General features: G+C 32.3%; 8 protein-coding genes across 8 annotated transcripts; 5 read left to right on the top strand and 3 right to left on the bottom strand.

Moving 5' to 3' along the window:
- Positions 1-777: 777 nt before the first annotated feature.
- On the bottom strand, positions 778-2,901 carry DUS3 (tRNA dihydrouridine synthase DUS3; the record flags this gene model as incomplete). Its single annotated transcript, XM_064859228.1, has 1 exon — positions 778-2,901. One exon carries the CDS (start codon positions 2,899-2,901, stop codon positions 778-780), a length of 2,124 nt encoding a protein of 707 aa, XP_064714037.1.
- Positions 2,902-4,117: 1,216 nt separating this feature from the next.
- SFP1 (zinc-coordinating transcription factor SFP1) lies at positions 4,118-6,691 on the top strand (the record flags this gene model as incomplete). The annotated part of the gene is made up of 1 exon (XM_064859229.1): positions 4,118-6,691. The coding sequence occupies one exon, from the start codon at positions 4,118-4,120 to the stop codon at positions 6,689-6,691; it is 2,574 nt and encodes an 857-aa protein (XP_064714038.1).
- Positions 6,692-7,428: 737 nt separating this feature from the next.
- SEI1 (seipin) lies at positions 7,429-8,409 on the top strand (the record flags this gene model as incomplete). The annotated part of the gene is made up of 1 exon (XM_064859230.1): positions 7,429-8,409. One exon carries the CDS (start codon positions 7,429-7,431, stop codon positions 8,407-8,409), a length of 981 nt encoding a protein of 326 aa, XP_064714039.1.
- A 368-nt stretch (positions 8,410-8,777) lies between these two features.
- DUS4 (tRNA dihydrouridine synthase) lies at positions 8,778-9,833 on the top strand (the record flags this gene model as incomplete). The annotated part of the gene is made up of 1 exon (XM_064859231.1): positions 8,778-9,833. One exon carries the CDS (start codon positions 8,778-8,780, stop codon positions 9,831-9,833), a length of 1,056 nt encoding a protein of 351 aa, XP_064714040.1.
- Positions 9,834-10,374: 541 nt separating this feature from the next.
- On the top strand, positions 10,375-11,178 carry GAG1 (Gag1p; the record flags this gene model as incomplete). Its single annotated transcript, XM_064859232.1, has 1 exon — positions 10,375-11,178. One exon carries the CDS (start codon positions 10,375-10,377, stop codon positions 11,176-11,178), a length of 804 nt encoding a protein of 267 aa, XP_064714041.1.
- A 131-nt stretch (positions 11,179-11,309) lies between these two features.
- Positions 11,310-11,630, bottom strand: BLS1 (Bls1p; the record flags this gene model as incomplete). The annotated part of the gene is made up of 1 exon (XM_064859233.1): positions 11,310-11,630. One exon carries the CDS (start codon positions 11,628-11,630, stop codon positions 11,310-11,312), a length of 321 nt encoding a protein of 106 aa, XP_064714042.1.
- Positions 11,631-12,197: 567 nt separating this feature from the next.
- UTP21 (rRNA-processing protein UTP21) lies at positions 12,198-15,023 on the bottom strand (the record flags this gene model as incomplete). The annotated part of the gene is made up of 1 exon (XM_064859234.1): positions 12,198-15,023. The coding sequence occupies one exon, from the start codon at positions 15,021-15,023 to the stop codon at positions 12,198-12,200; it is 2,826 nt and encodes a 941-aa protein (XP_064714043.1).
- A 569-nt stretch (positions 15,024-15,592) lies between these two features.
- On the top strand, positions 15,593-19,099 carry VIP1 (inositol polyphosphate kinase VIP1; the record flags this gene model as incomplete). The annotated part of the gene is made up of 1 exon (XM_064859235.1): positions 15,593-19,099. One exon carries the CDS (start codon positions 15,593-15,595, stop codon positions 19,097-19,099), a length of 3,507 nt encoding a protein of 1,168 aa, XP_064714044.1.
- Between the last annotated feature and the right edge of the window lie 234 nt (positions 19,100-19,333).

The raw sequence follows: 19,333 nt of genomic DNA on the forward strand, positions 1-19,333 counted from the left end.
AGGGTAAACAAAGTGGACAGGCCAGAACAACGGCAGTGTAACAAAAGCAGGGCCTAAGAGACAGACGGAAGAGAGCAGGGCCAAGAAACGAGGAAGTGGGAAGAAATGGGAGAGAAGAAGCGGAGTAGGAGGAAAAGAAACAAGAAACGGCCTGTTTCAGACAATCCACTAAAACTTCTTGTTTCTTTTATACATTTATATATAAATTTTTTTATGTACCAATTTCTATTTTTCTTTTTTTTTCTTCTTTTTTTTTTTTTTTTCTGTTTCCTTATTCCCTGCTAAGTTGCCGTCGGGTTTGTTGTTGTTGTTGTTGTTGTTGTTGTTTTTATGGCGTCGGCGTTTTCTTCGTCGTCTTTGTTGTCGTCGTTGTCTTTTTCTTTTTTTCCTTTTTATGTTCTTTTTCTCTGTTTTGTTTACTGTTTTAATTCTCTTTTTTTTTTCTTTCTTTCTTTCTTTTTGTATTTTACCCGCCATCCGCAGTCAAAGAAAAACAGAAAGAAGAGAAGGGAAAAGAAAAAAAAAAAAAAAAAAAAGAAAAGAAAAGAAAAACAAACGACGAACAACAAAATAAAATAAAATAAAATGTTTCTTCTTCGTCATCCTTTTGCTTTTTGTTGACGTGTCGTCGTGTTTAATTTTCTATTTTACTTGTTTGTTTGTTCATTTGTTTATTTTTTGTTTGTCTATATTGTTTGGATGTATGGGTGGGAAGCAGATCTTGCACTTCTTTCTTTCGCCCCCTCCTTACTTGCTGGTCTTTTTTTTTTTTATTTTTTATTCTGCCATTGTGGTTGTTATGGCTGGTGAGGAATAAGAATTAGACTTATGTTTTGGTGTAAAGTTGAAATCTGGTTCAACTGGTCCCAGAAAGTATTCACTCAATTTGATCCAGTCTTGCACATTAAAGGATCCCAGTTTGGTCTCCAATTCATCTCTACCCTGCCAGTATGGTGGCCTCTCATTTAACTTAACTGGGTATCTTTCACATATACCCATTGGTATATATCTATGGAAAAATGACATGAATTCACAGAAATATCTTCTACATTGCGATATCCCGTATTCATCAGTGCCCCAATGTTCCATCGCATATCTTGCATAATCCGAGAGAACCTCCATTCTTTCACTACTTGATTTATCTAAATATTGTCTCGAATCTATCTCTTCCCATATCCATGGCTTAATTAATGCACCTCTTGCCACCATTATACTGTCCATCTCGGGTATCTTCTCCGTGTATTCATACCAATCTTCCCAATTGTTAACGTCTCCATTGCCAACAAACTGGATCCTTGTTCCGTTGTTTCTTTCATGTTTACCTAACGATCCTTGTGTTTCCTCATTGTATTTAGTCTCCTCTTCACGCAACTGGACAGCAACTTTCCTAATATATTCCCAATCAGCTAGTTTCGTGTACCTTTGTTGTCGTGACCTGCCGTGCAATATTATACCTGAAACATCCGTCTCATGCACCAATCTCTTCACTAACAAATCAGCCATTGGATTATCATCTTTAGTACCCGTTCTGATCTTCACAGTGATCGGTATATCTCCGGATGCATAATTCATACCATTCAAACATCTGATCAATCTAGCTGGGTTATCTAACAATGCACTACCCGACCCTTGTCTGTACAATAAGTCAATAGGACATCCGGCATTCAAATTGATTTCACTCAATGTAAATGATCCGTTTTCAGTGTCATGGCAATATTTGGATAACACTTCAGCAGCTTTAGATGCTTGCCATACTTTACTACATGCAATCTGGACACCAAATCCACCTTTTTCACTGATATGACATTTGGGTAACGCCCACTCGGAGTTCGTACCTTGAATTAACGGAACACCTAGTGCCATTTCACTGTATGTAACATCGCAACCGAATTTCTTCATCAATCTACGAAATGGTAGATTGCCCACTGTGGTTAATGGAGACAGAATCTTCTTCCCTTTATAATCCAATTTTCGCTTCTCCGATGCAAAATATTTAGTGTCTCTATATTTCAAATAAAGTTCCTTTTGTTTATCCCTCAACTCTTGCAATTCGGCCTCTCTTTGAATCATTTGGGGTGACTTCTCCGTTGTGTCCCTTTTATTCTTCTCGTTGATGTTCATTGCATCACGATTCTCTTGCTGCACAGCATCTATGATCTCAAGAATGTGATCGCTTTTTGAGAATGGAAATCTACGTTTAATCAGATCTTGTTTCTGATCATATGTAATATGATTGAACTCCCTATTAACTTCATAGATAGGAATATATTTCATGACGTCGCCTAATGAAAAGGTTTCATTTTTAACTAAAGCTAGATCCTCTTTGTTCAAATGGTGAGATAGAAACCTACATTTGAACCCCATTGGGCAAAATCCAAGAGAATTGAATACAGGACAACCTAACTTGATCTCCCCGTTTGGCGAGTCTTTGGTAAATGTAAGAAACACCTTATCAAAGATCTGAGCACAATCGATCTCTGGACTCTTATTATCTAGGTACAACTTGATATCATGATTGAATCTGCATGAGTCACCAAATGGGCAATTGGATAAATCTTCGCCATGTAAAAGTTTTGGACAGATCACATATTTATTTTTGTTCGTTTCTTTCATCTGTCTATTATCACGATTCTTATTTTGACCTCTTTGTTTTTTATTGCCTCTGCGTGATTTTTTAGCCCCATTGGAGGAATCATTTAAATTATCGAATCTTTCTGAAGAGGCATCTTCCTCATCCTCATCTCCATCACCAGCTACCATGACATTATTATTACTGTTATCCCTGTTTCCAGAGAACGGATCCTTAATAATATATTGCGGTTTCAAATGGGCTACCCCTTTAGGAAGACATTGTCTTTTTTCAACAGTGGAAGGCTCGACCGTATCTGGATCTCTTTTCATTCTGCCACACTATAGTCTACAGTATATCTGTATATAAATTATATGTGTCCTTAGGGTGGATATCCTTGAAAGTGTTCAACGTAATAAAGTAAGATACAGGTACTTCTTTTAAGGAAAAAGAAAAAAGAAAAAAAAAATGAGAACAAAGTATATAGACAAGACCAGCCTGAGAGCAGTCTTTGCACTAATGGAGATAATAAATGTATACAAATGTTCCTCTTTATTCCAAAAAAATTTATTGCTTCTTCTTCAATAAACTCTCTCGTTTTTTTTCTCGAGATAATCTCATCGAAGAACTTTTATTTATTTTTTTTTCGCTTGCATAAGAATATAAAAAAAAGGAAAGAAAAGAAAAAAAAGAAAAGAAAAAGACAAAATCATCTAGAAGGGTTATCCTGTCTACATCCATACCTCCAATAAATGTTCGGATGTTGTTTTTTTATTTCCGTTCAAAATTGCTCCACACCCATACACCTCTTGCCCCTTATTTCTTTTTTTTTCATTTTCTTTTCTTTTTTTTTTGTTTTGTTTCACTGGAAAAAGGTATTGTTTCAGGCGATGCTATTGTTCAGCATCTCTTGTTCCTAAGTTCCCAAATTCCTTTTTCCCCTGTCTTGCCGTACAGAGTTACATTTTTTGTGGGCATTTATACTGTTACTATTATTTATTATTATCATTATCAGTATTATTATTATTATTACTCGCAATTTACTATTACGTTCATTATCGCTATTATTATCACTATTATTATCACTATTATTATCACTACTATTATTATTATTATTATTATTATTATTACTATCATCATTATTGTATAATCAGATTACTGGAAAACAACTTACTTTTTGTTAAAGTGGAAAATACACTGCACTGTAAAGCGAATTTGGGTTTGGTTCAGTTAGTTTTGCAGTTTAACAAAGATCGTTTCGATGTGTTAGACAGGTTGCCTTTGGTAAGATTATCAAGTAAGTGATTGAAAAAACTAATTGTTAGCTAAATCCTCTTATCTATAAGGTTTCTACTCTGCTCTCCATATATTTAGGGTCTTCTATCTATTATTTAACATACTTCTACTGTTTTTGGAGTTATCATCCTATTGATTAATAAGCTATATAATCGTTTCTACATATTTCTTTCTTTCTTCTTACATTTTGTTTCCTCCATATATTGGTGTGTCAGTGTTAGTGTGTGTGTATGTGTGTGTGTGCTTAACAATATGGTTTTTTCTACTACATTGGTATCAAATAAAAATATTACTGCTAATTCTCCTCCTGCTAGAGAGAATACTAGTTCCATGATATCTCCTACCACTACAAGTACTACAAAAACTGATATTACTACTAGTACTACTACTACTACATCTGTTGTTAATGCTGTAACTACAAGTACGCCTTCAATTTTTATATCCCATAAAAATAGCAGTAATGATAATAATAATAATACCAAGGACTATAACAATAATACCAGTAAACACTACAATAATACAAATATTGCATTGAGCGTCAGTCCGACCTCTACACTCCCTATAAATAACGACAACAGTAATAATAATAATGATAACCGCCAAAACAGTGATAATAATCGTAGCATGGGAAATGCTATGGACTTAAATAAGATAAGAAAAGATTCAATTGCACATTCCCAGGGGGTAGGTGGTGTTTCTTGGGGATCCCTCACAATCGGTTCATGGTTAAGAGATGAAGTCATGTTACGTGGATTTAATAATAACAATAGCAATAGTAATAGTAATAGTAATAATAATAGTAATAGTAATAATAATAGTAATAGTAATAGTGCTAGTAATAGCTATAATAATATAATGGGGACTATGATGGAGAATCATATTGGTTCTAATTCCAATTATACAAGTCATTCAAAGATGTATAATGCTAATAGGAACTCCATCTCTTATAGACGGCTATCCACAATTAATAAACTGAATAACCCTAATAAAACAATAAAAGTGGAACATGATGATTCTAATAATATTACCAACACCAACAGTAAAGACATCGACCATGGCTATCGTCATGATACTACTAAAAATAATAACCATGCAAATGATTCCTATTCTAATTTTTCTTTGAATACCTCAGACAACTCCGATGTGTTGCATTTGAACTCACCACTGAGTACGACTAGTACTTATCTACCTTATCTTGAGACTCAGTTTTGTAGAGATTACTCGTGCTGTGGGTTATCATTACCAGGTTTGCATGATTTATTAAGACATTATGAAGAGGCTCATATTGGAGGCATCGGTTATAATAGTGGTTTTAATAGTGGAAATCATATCAATTACAACTATTCGAATTATGGCATGAAAAAACCAAATAATTACTTAAAACAACAATATACTATCAAACAGCATAGAAATGGTTTGCAAGAACACCTGAAATCAAGGAATAGTCATGAAAACACTTCATTATCAAATAGTATATATAATAATAATATGACTAAAAATGAAAATATTCAAACTGGTTCTATATCCACGCCGAAAAACAAGGATAATTTGAATAATTTTACTTTTAATAATGATAAGGATAGGGATATAACTGTACGAAATGGTGCGAAAGTTACTACAAATAAAGATACAAATATCAACAATAGAAATAATGGTAACAGTAGTAATAGCAGCACTACTACTACTGGTGGTAGTGATGATAATAGCAGAGTACATAATAATAAAAATAATAACTCTCTGATAGGAACTAGCCTGGATATAGGTTTAATGAATAATGGTTTGTTAGATATGGAGTTTGACCCTTCTAATAATCATGGTATTAATAGGATGTCCAATTCTACATCACATGATTCGACCAATAATATGGGTTCTGATCAAAACTTAAGAAATAATATGGTCCCATCTTCTATTATCACTCAGGACTCATTAAACATTGGATCTGATTCAAGCCATTTAGATTTAAGTCATGGCCTTGGTGTTATAGATGCTGATCCACATTACAGTAACGAAATAGCAGTAGAAGATGATGATGGTGATAATGATATTGACATGAATTCTGATATCAGGGGTGTTGGTAGTAATAATAATAACAATAATAATAGTAACAGCAATAATAAAAATAATGGCAATATAGCTATGAATAAAAATAACAATTCTTTTCATAATTTGAAAGAGTCAGTTAATTCCTTAGATGTAACTACAAATGGTGGTCATAATTTTCATAATATTTTAATGGAAAATTCTGACAATTTGAATAATTTACTTATGGATTCCTTTTCTATACCACAAATTCATTTGAATGATAATATGCATACACATAATAATGGTAATAATAATAATAGTCATGATGTACTGGGTGGCATCGGTAATAGTCGATCATTCATGGATGATACGATTCATAATGATGCATCTGGGATGGCACATCAAGACACATTGTCTAATTTGCACCCAAATAATGACGATGATATGAATAATGATGATATGAATAATGATGGAAATAGGGTAAATTTTATCGATGACCCAGCAAGAAGACTGTATGTTATGGATCATGAAGAACATAAACCATTCAAATGCCCAGTTATTGGTTGTGAAAAGACATATAAGAATCAAAACGGTCTGAAATATCATAGATTGCATGGGCATCAAAATCAAAAACTGTTGGAAAATCCTGATGGTACATTTACTGTTTTGGATCCTGATTCTAATGAACCATATCCTGAAGGAATGGGGTATGAAAAGGATAAGCCATATCGTTGTGAAGTTTGTGGTAAACGGTATAAGAACTTAAATGGGTTAAAATATCATAGAGGTCATTCCACTCATTAAGTCTTAAAATAGAATTAGTAATACTATTCTTTTGTTTGTATGTTGTTTTCCCTTTCAATCTATAACATTAAGATTCCTTTTATTTTGTTACGATACATTAGTTGTTATAACATTATTATAATAAGAAGAAGATTAATTTTTTTACTTGTATTATATTGATTATTTTTGTGACGCTTAATAGAGAACCATATATGATTTTAAAGGTATGTAGATAGGTTCATTCCGATATATATATATATATATATATATATTATTATTAGACATATTTATTAGTAATCAGAGGAATATAATAAAGTATCTTCTTTAGCACATATCAAACTATCTCTCTGGGTAAACATACGATTTTATGATATCTATATAACATGACATAACTGTCTATAAATTATGATATTATATTTTATTAAGTGAGAATAAATCTGTATTTCTATAACCTATTTGGATATTTTTATGTACTGAAGGAGAAGATGCAGAAGACTTATTTATTAAACATGGGGAAAAATTATTGAAAAGAAAGACCAATTGACTATTAAAAATAAGGATAGTATTTATATAATACATTATATTAAGCAAATAGAGAAGGAAGAAGAGGACGAGAGAGACATCCAAGATCCAAAGGTAGTAGCACAGCTTAGAATAGTTTAAATCATTTTTTGTGTATTTGTAACGATTCTACATTTATTTATTTATCTATTAAATAAAGAATATCACTAGATATAATCAAACAACTAAATAAGATAATGAATATTAACATTGCAACCCCGTTCCATATACTACAATGGTACACATATATTGTGATGATATTTATATTTCAATTAGTTATTATTTTCCCACTTTCATGTATAATATTTAATGATTTATACAATAGATTAATATCGTTAGATTCTATTCAAACGATTCCATTAAATACACTGGTCACACCACAGAATTATAGGTTTGAACAATCTTTTATCAGATATGACTTCAGCCCGTTGCCTCAAGTGTTACGTAGTGGGATTCCTCAATTGATTCCGTTACGTTCAAGCGTTGATTATTCATTAGATATGAAGATCGAGTTTTATTGTCAACATAGGTTCTATTCAAATATGAAATATAAAAGTAATATGGAAATAATGGATACTGTAAAGATCAAAATTTGGATAAACAATGACCCAAAAAACCAATTATTGTATCAAGTTAAAATGCCAGTAATTTGTTCGAATAAAGATACAAGTGAATCAACTCTTTCCTTGTCATCGACATATAAGTCATTCAAAGGGGATCAGTTACTATCAAATAGAGAAATTACAGATCGTACCAAATCGTTGCTTTCAGGGACCAAACGGTCTTTCATGGACTTATATCACGACCACTGGTTAAACAAGTTTTCAATAAGGGATACAATCAAGATCCCTACGTGGGCGAAGAGTGTCCATATCCAATTTGATTCAATTTCTACATTTACCGTACCTAAGACAGATGTATTGACAGATTCGATCGATAACCAAATGAACGTTAATATAATGAAACGTTTGACATTTGAACCCGAATCGTCTATTCTACAATTTAGAACAATCTATGAGCAAGGGATAAGGAATTTTATGTTGGTTCACTCATGGATCACATATGCAATTGGTGTTACCATTGTACACTCTATTCTATTGATTGTATTTTTACTGGTGGGACTTTACTGTTTTTATAAAATTCTTACAATGAGACCAAGTTCCAAACCAGTAAAATAATTGTATCAACAAAAACCTTTTTATGCGAAATATGAATATTGGCTATGTGCATGTATATGTTTGCATGTGTATGTGCATTTGTATATGTATTTGTATTGGTGATGGCTTTCTTATAGCAATTTGAAACCGGTTGGGTGACGTTGCCATATAAAAAAAAATGAAATATTAACTGGTGGATAAGAAAAAAAAAAGAAAAGAAAGAAAAACGAAATAAAAAAATTTTTTGTGTAGTTTTTCATACAAAGAAGAGATGAAGTGATCAATGATGTGGACTCTGTGGTGTTAAACAAAATGGAAGGTGATATCAAGTAGATCATATCCATGTTGCTGAAGGAATTTACTGAACAGAGGTAGAGGGGTATGGATAAATGGAGGATTTTATGTCCAGTGATAAAATGTTGGAACCCAAACGTCTAACTGTGGAGAATGATCCATTGCATATCATTAAGACAAGACTACAAACACATGGTAGACCAGCAACTATTTCAGGTCCAATGGTTAGATACTCGAAATTGCCATTTAGACAATTATGTCATTATTATAATACCGACATTACATACACACCAATGATCCTTGCGCGTGAATTTGTCAGAAATAGGAACGCAAGGATTGCAGATTTTACGACAAATCTGGCAGACTCACCAGTAGTGGCTCAGGTTGGAGTTAATAACACCACGGATCTTTTAAGAGTCATTGAAATGATAGGTCCCTTTGTGGACGGGATCAGTGTTAATTGCGGTTGTCCCATAAAGGAACAGGTTAGAGAAGGGATTGGATGTGCATTGATATATAATGAAGATTTGATGGTCGATATGGTAAAAACAGTTAAGTGTAAATATGGCAGTAGGTTAAGATTGGAGATGAAGATTAGAATCCATGAACATGACAAACCCTTGAGAACTTTAAGACTCTGTGAAAGGTTATGCGATGCAGGTGTGGATTGGATAACCGTACATGGTAGATTGAAAAGTACAAGATCATCTCAGCCAGTGGACCTAAATGCAATAAAATATATTGTTGATGGATTGAAGGGGAAGAATGTACCTATTGTGGCTAATGGGGATTGTTTTACAGTAGCTGACATGGAGAGAATACAATCTTTTACAGGTTGTCACGGCGTCATGTCTGCAAGAGGGTTGTTAAGCAATCCTGCCTTATTTGCAGGTTACAATAAATGTCCATGGGGTTGTCTTGAACGATTTGTCTACTACTGTGTTGAGATTGGTGGGTTGCCACTACAATTGATATTACATCATGTTTATTGTATGATGGAGAACATGCAAGTTATGAGAAGATATTTGAAACAAATAATGTCATTATCGAGTATAATTGACTTAATTCTTTGGTTAGAGACAAATTTTGAATTTTCAAGATATGGTGAAGAAGGATTTGGTGCCAGAGTGGACGTACCATACAGAAAATAATCAGGAGAAAGCTGTGTTGAACACCTTTCTGAACTCCTGTTATAGAACCAACAACGGATATTCCCGCTAGTATTTTTCACCAAACACATTAACACTATTTGGTGACACACACTCAACCTTATTCAATTTCACTTTATGCTTCTAATTTCTTTTTTTTTTTTGTTTTCAGTTTGTTTATTTGTTTTGTTTTTTTTTTTTGATGTAACCCCGAAAGAAAAAAAATTGAAGGAATCAAAGAAAATTTTTCGTTTTTTATTTTCTGTTATTGAGAGATGGGTTTATTTATAATAAGGTGAGAGCCTGGGTTGTCACTAAACAGAAAGGTATTCTCGAACCACATTTTATCTTGTGTTGATGTGCTATAAGTAACATGATGAGATTTATTATCATTTCTGTTTCATAGTTACATCTTTACAACTCAAAGATATTCTAATTAGACGGTTACATCCTATCCATCTTCCTTTTTGTTTTTTTGTTCTTTAGAGAAATCGTTAAAAGAATATATGAATATATAATTAAGTTCATTCAAGGTTTCACAGTGATGTGCGTTTCAAATACGGGTCTAAAGAAAAAGAGTTTAAAATCAAACATTCATAATATTATTCAAAGATGGAAACTTATATTTAAGAGAATCTCTGAAGAAGTATTGGATAGTCTAGATGAAAATGACATTTCTATCTCTGATGACAAAAGGATAGAAGCGCTTTTTAATAGTAATAAAGATGATGATGATAGCGATGGTGATATTGATACTGATACTAATATAGATACTGATAATGTTGAGAAGAGAAGAAATAATAAGCAAAACAAGAACATTCAATTATTAAATAAGAGAGGGGCATCAAATTCTACTAATGCTAGAGGTTTATCTAAACGTTCTGTATCTAACTTTTCAAGTATTAAAGAAAATGATAATGAAAGAAAAATAACTGATTCTAATGACAATCTACGTAACATTGAGAATAGTGATAATATTATTGATAATGGCGATAATAACAATATCGATGATTCATATAAAATAACATTTGATAATTATGATCCAATTGAAGAATGTAAAAAACTTCGAACTACGATAAATGGGACATTTTATCATGCAGGGACTGTATGGGAGACAAGAAGAAAACTTTGGACTGAAAATGTCACAAATATTGATCCGTCTAAAGAACATAATAGGGACATATTCAAATCTATCCCAGAACAATATTATTATAGAGTGTATAAAAAATTGGTGATTGACGATAAACCTCTTCGTGAACCATTAAATTTAGAGGATGCAATAAAAGTGATTAATTCGGGATGGAAAGAAACTAAAACCTGGGAGAACACTTCTAAAGTCTTACATTAGTTCAACATATCTCGTCTTTTTATTAATGGTAGTATTCTTATCTTTTTTTATTTCTGTTTTTTATTTTGTTCTTTTTTTGCTTTGCATATTTTATTAATATTAGTACATATACATACAGATATATAAAAAGACTATTCTTTTTGATTTGCTTTGATTGTTTGTAATGTTTGTTCAATTATTCTTAAATCCCTATCTACTACAGCAGCTTTAGTTTGTATATTATAGTCTTTTTCCATGTAGGGGGCGAAATGTTCATACATCTTAGTTAAAGGATCAACACATTTTGTTTTCAACGTTTGATCATGAAGTTTTATTAATTCTTTTAATTGGATTTCCTCGATATAATCATTATTTCTTTCAATCTCTTTTAATGTTTTCGAAATTTCTGTAGGAACCTTTGAATGAGTGATCTTATCCACAAGATGACTTAATGTATTTCTGTTTGACTGCATCCTGATTATATATAATCAGTATACAATTTAATTTTATCTACTTTAATGCTTGGATATAAAGCAATGCTGTTGATATTAGTGCTGTTATAATGTATATATTTACTTATTTCTATCTTTATTGCTATATCACCCTATTAATAGTGTTTGTACTGTTTTCGTAAGCTTTTTATATTTCGTTCATTTTTAAAAAAAATGAAAAAAAAAATTGCATATATAAATATAATACATATAAATTCAAATAGTAGATCATTTTATAGAGAGAAGCTAGAAGGAATATTTCTATAGATAGCAGTTGAACATATACACATATATATATGTGTCTGTGTGTAAATGAAAGCATTTTTTGTCTTCCCATTCTAATAAGGTTGGTGGAAAACAATCATGAAAGCAAACTTTTGAACAATACCTAATTATTATATATGACGAATGTTCTTATGTTTTTTATTTAGTCTGATTATAAAAATATACATGCTTTGATATTTATATAATCAATACACACCTAATCTATACGGATATTTATAAATATTATAATACTCTATTTCATATTTTTAATCATTCCCCCCTTTTTTATACACTTGAAACAAAGTTAATAATGGCAGAACAATATTTAACCAAGTCATCTAATCTATCATTACTTTTATGATATTGATTCCACTCCCTTAAGGCCTGAGAAATTTTTTCATTCTTATTATTCATATGAATCACATCACCATGGGCTTTTAAAAGAAGACTCATAAATGCTTCGTACAGTTCAAAATTCTTGTTTGATTTCAAACCTTGAGTAATGGATTCAATAAACCATACTATTTCATCGTATGGTTCAAATGAATTAAGTGATCTGATCTCCAAATCTACTGAATTTGATGGTAATTCCACTAAATTGTTTAAAAAATTAGTGTAGTCTTTGGACTCATAACCTTTTCTTAATAGTCTAGTGAATTTAGATTCAAATTCAACACGACCAGTGGGTTTGAATTTTTGCAGTAACTCTTTTGCATTTTCTTTATCTTGAGCCTCAGCTTCTCTTTTTTGAATCTCTTCCGGTGTCTCATATATAACACCTTCCCTTTGCGAAGCTTCATCTCCAACTTTATTACCATGTAATTGTAAAAAGAATGGAATATTGTTTTCTGGTTTCTTTGGTGGTTCAATAGGTTTAGATCTTTGTTTAATAACATTCAAATTTAGTAGTGTATTCATTTTATTCCTTGGGCCTAAAGACAAAGTAATTAATTCTTTATTAATTTGTTCTAAGGAATGATAGACATTAGATAATTCACGTTCATTATCCTCATGACCTTCATCATTATCTAATGCACCAGCAAGCATAGAACTGTTTCCTTCAATTGATGTAGTTGGTAAAATAGCTTTAGAAAATTCTTCCTCATTGACTGTTCTTGTGGAAATTGCCTTAAATTGAGACCTGTTAGTCCAAATGCTGATACCTTTTCCATTAACATGGGTAGTTGCCAACAGATCACCATTTGGTGAAAATTTTAAGTCTGTGGCCACACTATCTAATTTGACTCCATCTATACATCCACCAGTAGGCAAGTCCCATGTTCTGATAGTGGAATCTAAGGATGCAGAAACAATCCAACGTCCATCTGGCGAAAAATCAAATGCTGTGATTCTATTACTATGACCCCATAACTGACGTACTACTTTTTGTGTTACAGCATCAATTACTATAATTGATAAATCATCCAATGCAAGAGCAAATAGATCAGATGATCGATGATAGACCATCGATGTGATTGGTACATCTAATTGTAATTTACCTAATAACGTTGATTTATTGAAATCATAAAACCCTACTAAGCCATCAAGACCACAGGATACCATCTTTCTATTCATACCATCAAGTGCAATCCCGGTTACTGCTCTTTTATGTAATTTATACTGTTTCCTTAGAATACCACTTTGCATATTATAGATGGATATAGACCCATTAGATGAACCAACCAAACCAAAATTACCACATTGTGAGATGGCTACGGATTTAACAAAGCCTGCATCATTGGTGGAAAAAGTCCATCTCCCTACTCTCTTAGATCTCATATCCCACGTTCTAGCAATTTTTTCGTCCTTATGGGCAGTGATAATGTTTTCCCATTCCCCTAACCTAGCATTTTCGATAGCAATTGAAATAATTTCAGGGAACTTCTCTTTCATTACATTGCCAGCCATTCTACCACCATCTGGTTTTTTATGTACTCTTTGGGATAATTCTTGACTTTGAGCATCTTTTCTTAAAGAAAATCCCCATAGAGTTCTATCCCTAGAAGCAGACAAAAGGAAATGGGACTCAGAATCAGCAAATTTTATACATGATGGAGGTTGAGAATGACCACCTCTGGAACGCAAGAATCTTGGTGGTTGCACTACCGCTTCGCTTTCAGTTTGAGACAAAGATGGGTCAAATACGTATTCTTTCAAGGTGTTATCACCACCAGAAGTAACCACAATTGGTTGACCATGTAAGAAGGATGCTCGGGCAACGCCACCAAAGGTCTCTTTATGTACATTTTTCAAAACAGAGATTCTAGAACGACGATCTAAATCATAAAAGATTAAATCACCCAAAGTGGTACCAACACATAAATGTGACAGGCCATCTGTTCTAAAAGATAAAGATGAGACAGTAGATTGTAAGATCTTAATAGTACGTATTTTTCTACCCTTTCTTAGATTGAATATAATGATATCTCCCGAAGAAGTACCCAGTGCCATTATATCTAAAGCTGGAGCTGGCTCAACACATGTTAATTGATCAGTGAACTCATCAGAAGTGTACAGTAATTTCCCTGTCTTTATATTATACAATAAGATGTTTGACTTAGTGACAACGACCAGTTTATTTAAATAAGTAGCTAAATGAGTTAGACTAATAATTTCACCACCTTGTAGATTGTTAATTGTGAATTTTGTATAGAAGGTAGTAGCATATTTATCATTTATAGAATTGTCCTTTTTGTATACGTAAATATTATTATCATCAGTGGAGGCACAAAGATAATCACCAAAGACAGATAAATGTCTTACAGTGGCATTAGTTGCCTGTAAATTTATTGAATGTTCCTGAACACCACGTTTATAGATGCCAACTTTATTACCAAAAGCAACATACACATAGTGGAAATGAGCAGCCAAAGCAGTAATTTCAGAATCAGTTTCTTTAGCAGAGACAAATAAAAGATGTAAAGTATTTGCATCATAAATTTGAAAAGATTTCCCAACACTGGTAACAATGTAAAAAGTAGAACCTAGTGTACCCACTGCAAATGGTACCTCATTACTGACATTACCGACAATTCTAAATGGAGCAAAAATCCTAGAAGCATAAACAGATTTTGCTGGCTCTACTTTCCTTTTCTTAGTCACTTCAGTCATTGTATTTTTACTCTCAGTAGACCGTTCAAATAGATCTTTATCTTGTCAAAAACAATTGGTAATCCACTTAAGAGGAATATTACTAATAATTTAATAATTCCACTGTACAAGAATGTGTTGATGCCACATACAAACCTTTTCTTTTCTTTCAATTGCTTTAATCAATCACATCGCAAAAATTTTTCAAGCTCCGCTAAGTCACGTGCCTTTTAAAGATAGAAAAATAAATAAATTCCATAAAGTCAAAAAAAAAAAAAAAAGATAAGGTATTTCTGAATCAAAATCGCACATAGCTTGAAAGAGTGAAAGGAATTTGCTTTTTTAAGAAACTAGCTTTCTTATATCTTAAGGGCATGTTAGTAATTGATGCAGAAGGAATATTTCAACAAGGAGAAAGTATTAAAGTGAATAATATATCCCTTTTGATGGGATAGTTGAACTTAAAAAAAAAGAGTTGATAATAGTAATATATAAAAATACACTTCAAAGAGGAAAAAAGAGGTTTTATTACCCAGAGATTTGTTGGTTGGTTGGTTTATTTTATTCTTTTAGTTTGCCTTTAAAGTTCAATGGTGGATCCAAGAAAACAGGTTACTGGGATTGATATTCCAAAAGAAAAAGATGGGGATTTTATTAATGGTGAGAACAATAAAATTATGGAATCAATGTCAATATCTCCACTGACTTTGAATAGAAGTACCCAAAAGGCTATGGAATCCATAGCCCCTATTTTAGAAGGTTTTAATCCAAAGACTTCTACAAGCGAAAATATGTCTCTAAAGTTACCTCCAGCAGTTATCTCTGCCAGTGAATCCTCATTAGACGATATAAATAACGATCACAGGTTCAACAAAAATTCAAATGTAGGAGGATCGTTGATTTCTGCTGATCATAGCCAGTTGGTAGATCAAGCTTGTAATGTTACATTAGAGAATTTAAAATTAATAGAAACTGCCAGGAGAAATTCCATTTCTTCTGATCCCCAATGGCATTCTTTAACAACACCTGAGCAAAGTAATAGTGAGGCGTCGTCTATATCTGTTAATACATCGGGAATTAACACTCCTACTTCTATTTCTTACAGCATCTTAGCAGGTTCGAGTTTCCCTTCTACGTCCTCTTCCAGAAAATCTTCAACTAGTCATTCTCGGTTCACATTGCCTAAAATTGGAAAGATTGGTGTATGTGCTATGGATGCAAAAGTTCTTTCAAAGCCAATGCGTCATATCTTGAACAGATTGATGGAGCATGGTGAATTTGAGACAATTATCTTTGGAGATAAAGTTATTTTAGATGAACCTGTACAAAATTGGCCTACCTGTGATTTCTTAATTTCGTTCTTTTCTACTGGGTTTCCTTTAGATAAAGCTATTGCATACGCAAAATTAAGAAAACCGTTTATTATAAACGATCTTATTATGCAAAAAGTGTTATGGGATAGGAGATTATGTTTAAGATTATTGGAAGTAGCAAAAGTACCTACTGCACCAAGGCTTGAGATCAGCAGAGATGGTGGTCCTCGTGCTAATGAAGATCTGAGAAAGATGTTATTAGAAAAAGGTGTTAAGTTGGAACCTATTGAAGAACCTCATTGGAGAATGGTTGACGATGATACGTTAGAAGTTGATGGGAAAATAATGACTAAGCCATTTGTTGAAAAACCTGTTGATGGTGAGGATCATAATATTTTTATATATTATCATTCAAAGAACGGCGGTGGTGGTCGTAGACTATTTAGAAAAGTGGGTAATAAATCATCTGAATTTGATCCTACATTACTGTATCCAAGAACTGATGGTTCGTATATTTATGAAGAATTTATGGACACGGACAATTTTGAAGATGTTAAGGCTTATACAGTTGGTGAAAACTTTTGCCACGCGGAAACAAGAAAATCACCCGTAGTCGATGGTATAGTTAGAAGAAATACACATGGTAAGGAGGTTCGTTATGTCACACAACTTTCTGATGAAGAAAAACATATGGCACAACGTGTATCTAAGATTTTTTCTCAAATGATTTGTGGATTTGATCTATTGAGAGTTTCTGGAAAAAGTTATGTGATTGATGTGAATGGTTTCTCCTTTGTCAAAGATAACACGTCCTATTATGATTCTGCAGCGAAAATTTTGAGAGAAACATTTCTGCAAGCCAAGAAAAAAATGGATCTTGTGAAGCGTACTATGCCTCAGATAAGAGAAGAAAAGAGTCAAAAATGGGTTTTTAAGGGACTAGTTACAGTAATTCGTCATGCTGATAGAACACCAAAGCAAAAAATCAAACATTCTTTTACATCACCAATATTCATATCTTTGTTGAAGGGCCATAAAGAAGAAGTTGTTATTAGAAATGTAAATGACTTACAGATCGTAGCACAAGCTTTAAGCATTGCATTAGAAGAACAAGCAGAAGATCCTGTAAAAGTTAAATTATTGTATACCACATTATTAAAAAAGATTGATTTTCCTGGAACTAAGATTCAATTAAAACCTGTTCTTAATATTGAAAATGAGGTGGAAAAAGTGCAGTTTATTTTGAAATGGGGGGGTGAACCAACGCATTCTGCTCATTATCAAGCCACTGAGTTAGGTGAACAAATGCGTCAAGATTTTGACTTATTAAATAAAAGTATTTTACAAAATATTAAAATATTTTCCTCTTCTGAGAGAAGAGTTTTATTATCTGCCCAGTTTTGGGCATCTGCTCTTTTTGGGGCAAATGAGTTTGGCAATGATGAAATTAGCATAAGAAAAGATTTATTGGATGACAGTAACGCAGCAAAAGATTTGATGGATAAAGTAAAGAAAAAGCTAAAGCCATTATTGAGAGAAGGTAAAGAAGCTCCATCCCAATTCACATGGCCTGCAGAAATGCCGGAACCTTATTTGGTGATTAAGAGAGTTGTAGAATTGATGAATTATCATAAAAAGATATTAGATTATAACTTTTCAACAAGAGACGTGAATAAAATGCAGTTAAGATGGTGTTGTGGTGAGGATCCTATCTTATTTAAAGAAAGATGGGACAAACTATTCAAAGAATTTCATAGTGTTGAAAAAGTGGACCCTTCAAAAATATCTGAATTATACGATACAATGAAGTATGATGCACTGCATAATCGGGAATTCTTAGAAAATATCTTTGATCCTCATGGATGTTCTGAATTAATTGACAGTGAGTTAGATACACACTCTTTAGTGGATAGATATCCTATCAATATTTTGGCAAAGAACAACTTTAAAATTGTAGAGAGTCAGAATAATTCCACTATGTCAAGTTCCGGTAAGACAAGTGTTGGTTCTCTTGGTTGGGTTTTAGAGAGTAACAAAATGAGTCAAGAGAATTCTGCATTTGCTGAGGGTAAATTTAAACAATTAAGAGAACTTTATAAATTAGCTAAAGTTTTATTTGACTTTATTTGTCCAAAGGAATATGGTATTAAAGATTCAGAGAAATTAGATATTGGGTTATTGACATCTTTACCATTAGCTAAACAAATTCTAAATGATATAGATGATATGAAGAATAAAGAAGCACCCGCTTGTGTAGCATACTTCACTAAGGAATCTCATATTTATACACTTTTGAACATCGTTTATGAATCAGGTATTCCAATGAGAATTGCTAGAAATGCTTTACCGGAATTTGATTATTTAGCACAAATTAATTTCGAGTTATATGAAAGTACTGATTCAGCAGGACAAAAATCACATTCAATTAGATTAAAGATGTCACCTGGTTGTCATACACAAGATCCATTAGATGTACAATTAGATGAGAGACATTATATTAGTTGCATTCCTAAATTGTCGTTGACTAAGCATTTAGATATGGACTATGTGCAACAAAAACTAAGAAATAAATTTACTAGAGTGAAAATGCCATCAAAATTCACACCTGTGAATATTACTAGTCCTCGTTTGACATTTCATAAGATTAAAAAGAATAAATTAAAAAAAGAGACTAGCAAGTCTGAGACAGAAGGAGATGATTCCACCCCTAGTACACCGTTTTTAGCGTTATCTCAGTCATCTTCTACGGTGTCAATTGATGGTAAATTAGAGAAATTTAAGTGAAATATTAGTAGTATTATGATATGTGTTATATATTCATAAGAATAGATTATTTATTCATGTAATTTTGTGTTGTTAAATAAATATGTGTATATAATATATGTCTAAAAGGTACGGAAATTATTTCATTAATAGTTTATACTTAGCAATTAAGTTAATTTTCTTTTTTTCTCTTTATGTATTTTTGGATATATAATAATATTATAGTTTTGATTTAGTTATTATTAATAAAAAACA

The sequence above is a fragment of the Arxiozyma heterogenica genome (assembly GCF_036370985.1).
Source record: "Arxiozyma heterogenica strain weizmannii chromosome Unknown scaffold_21, whole genome shotgun sequence".
Classification (NCBI taxonomy): Eukaryota; Fungi; Ascomycota; class Saccharomycetes; order Saccharomycetales; family Saccharomycetaceae; genus Arxiozyma; species Arxiozyma heterogenica.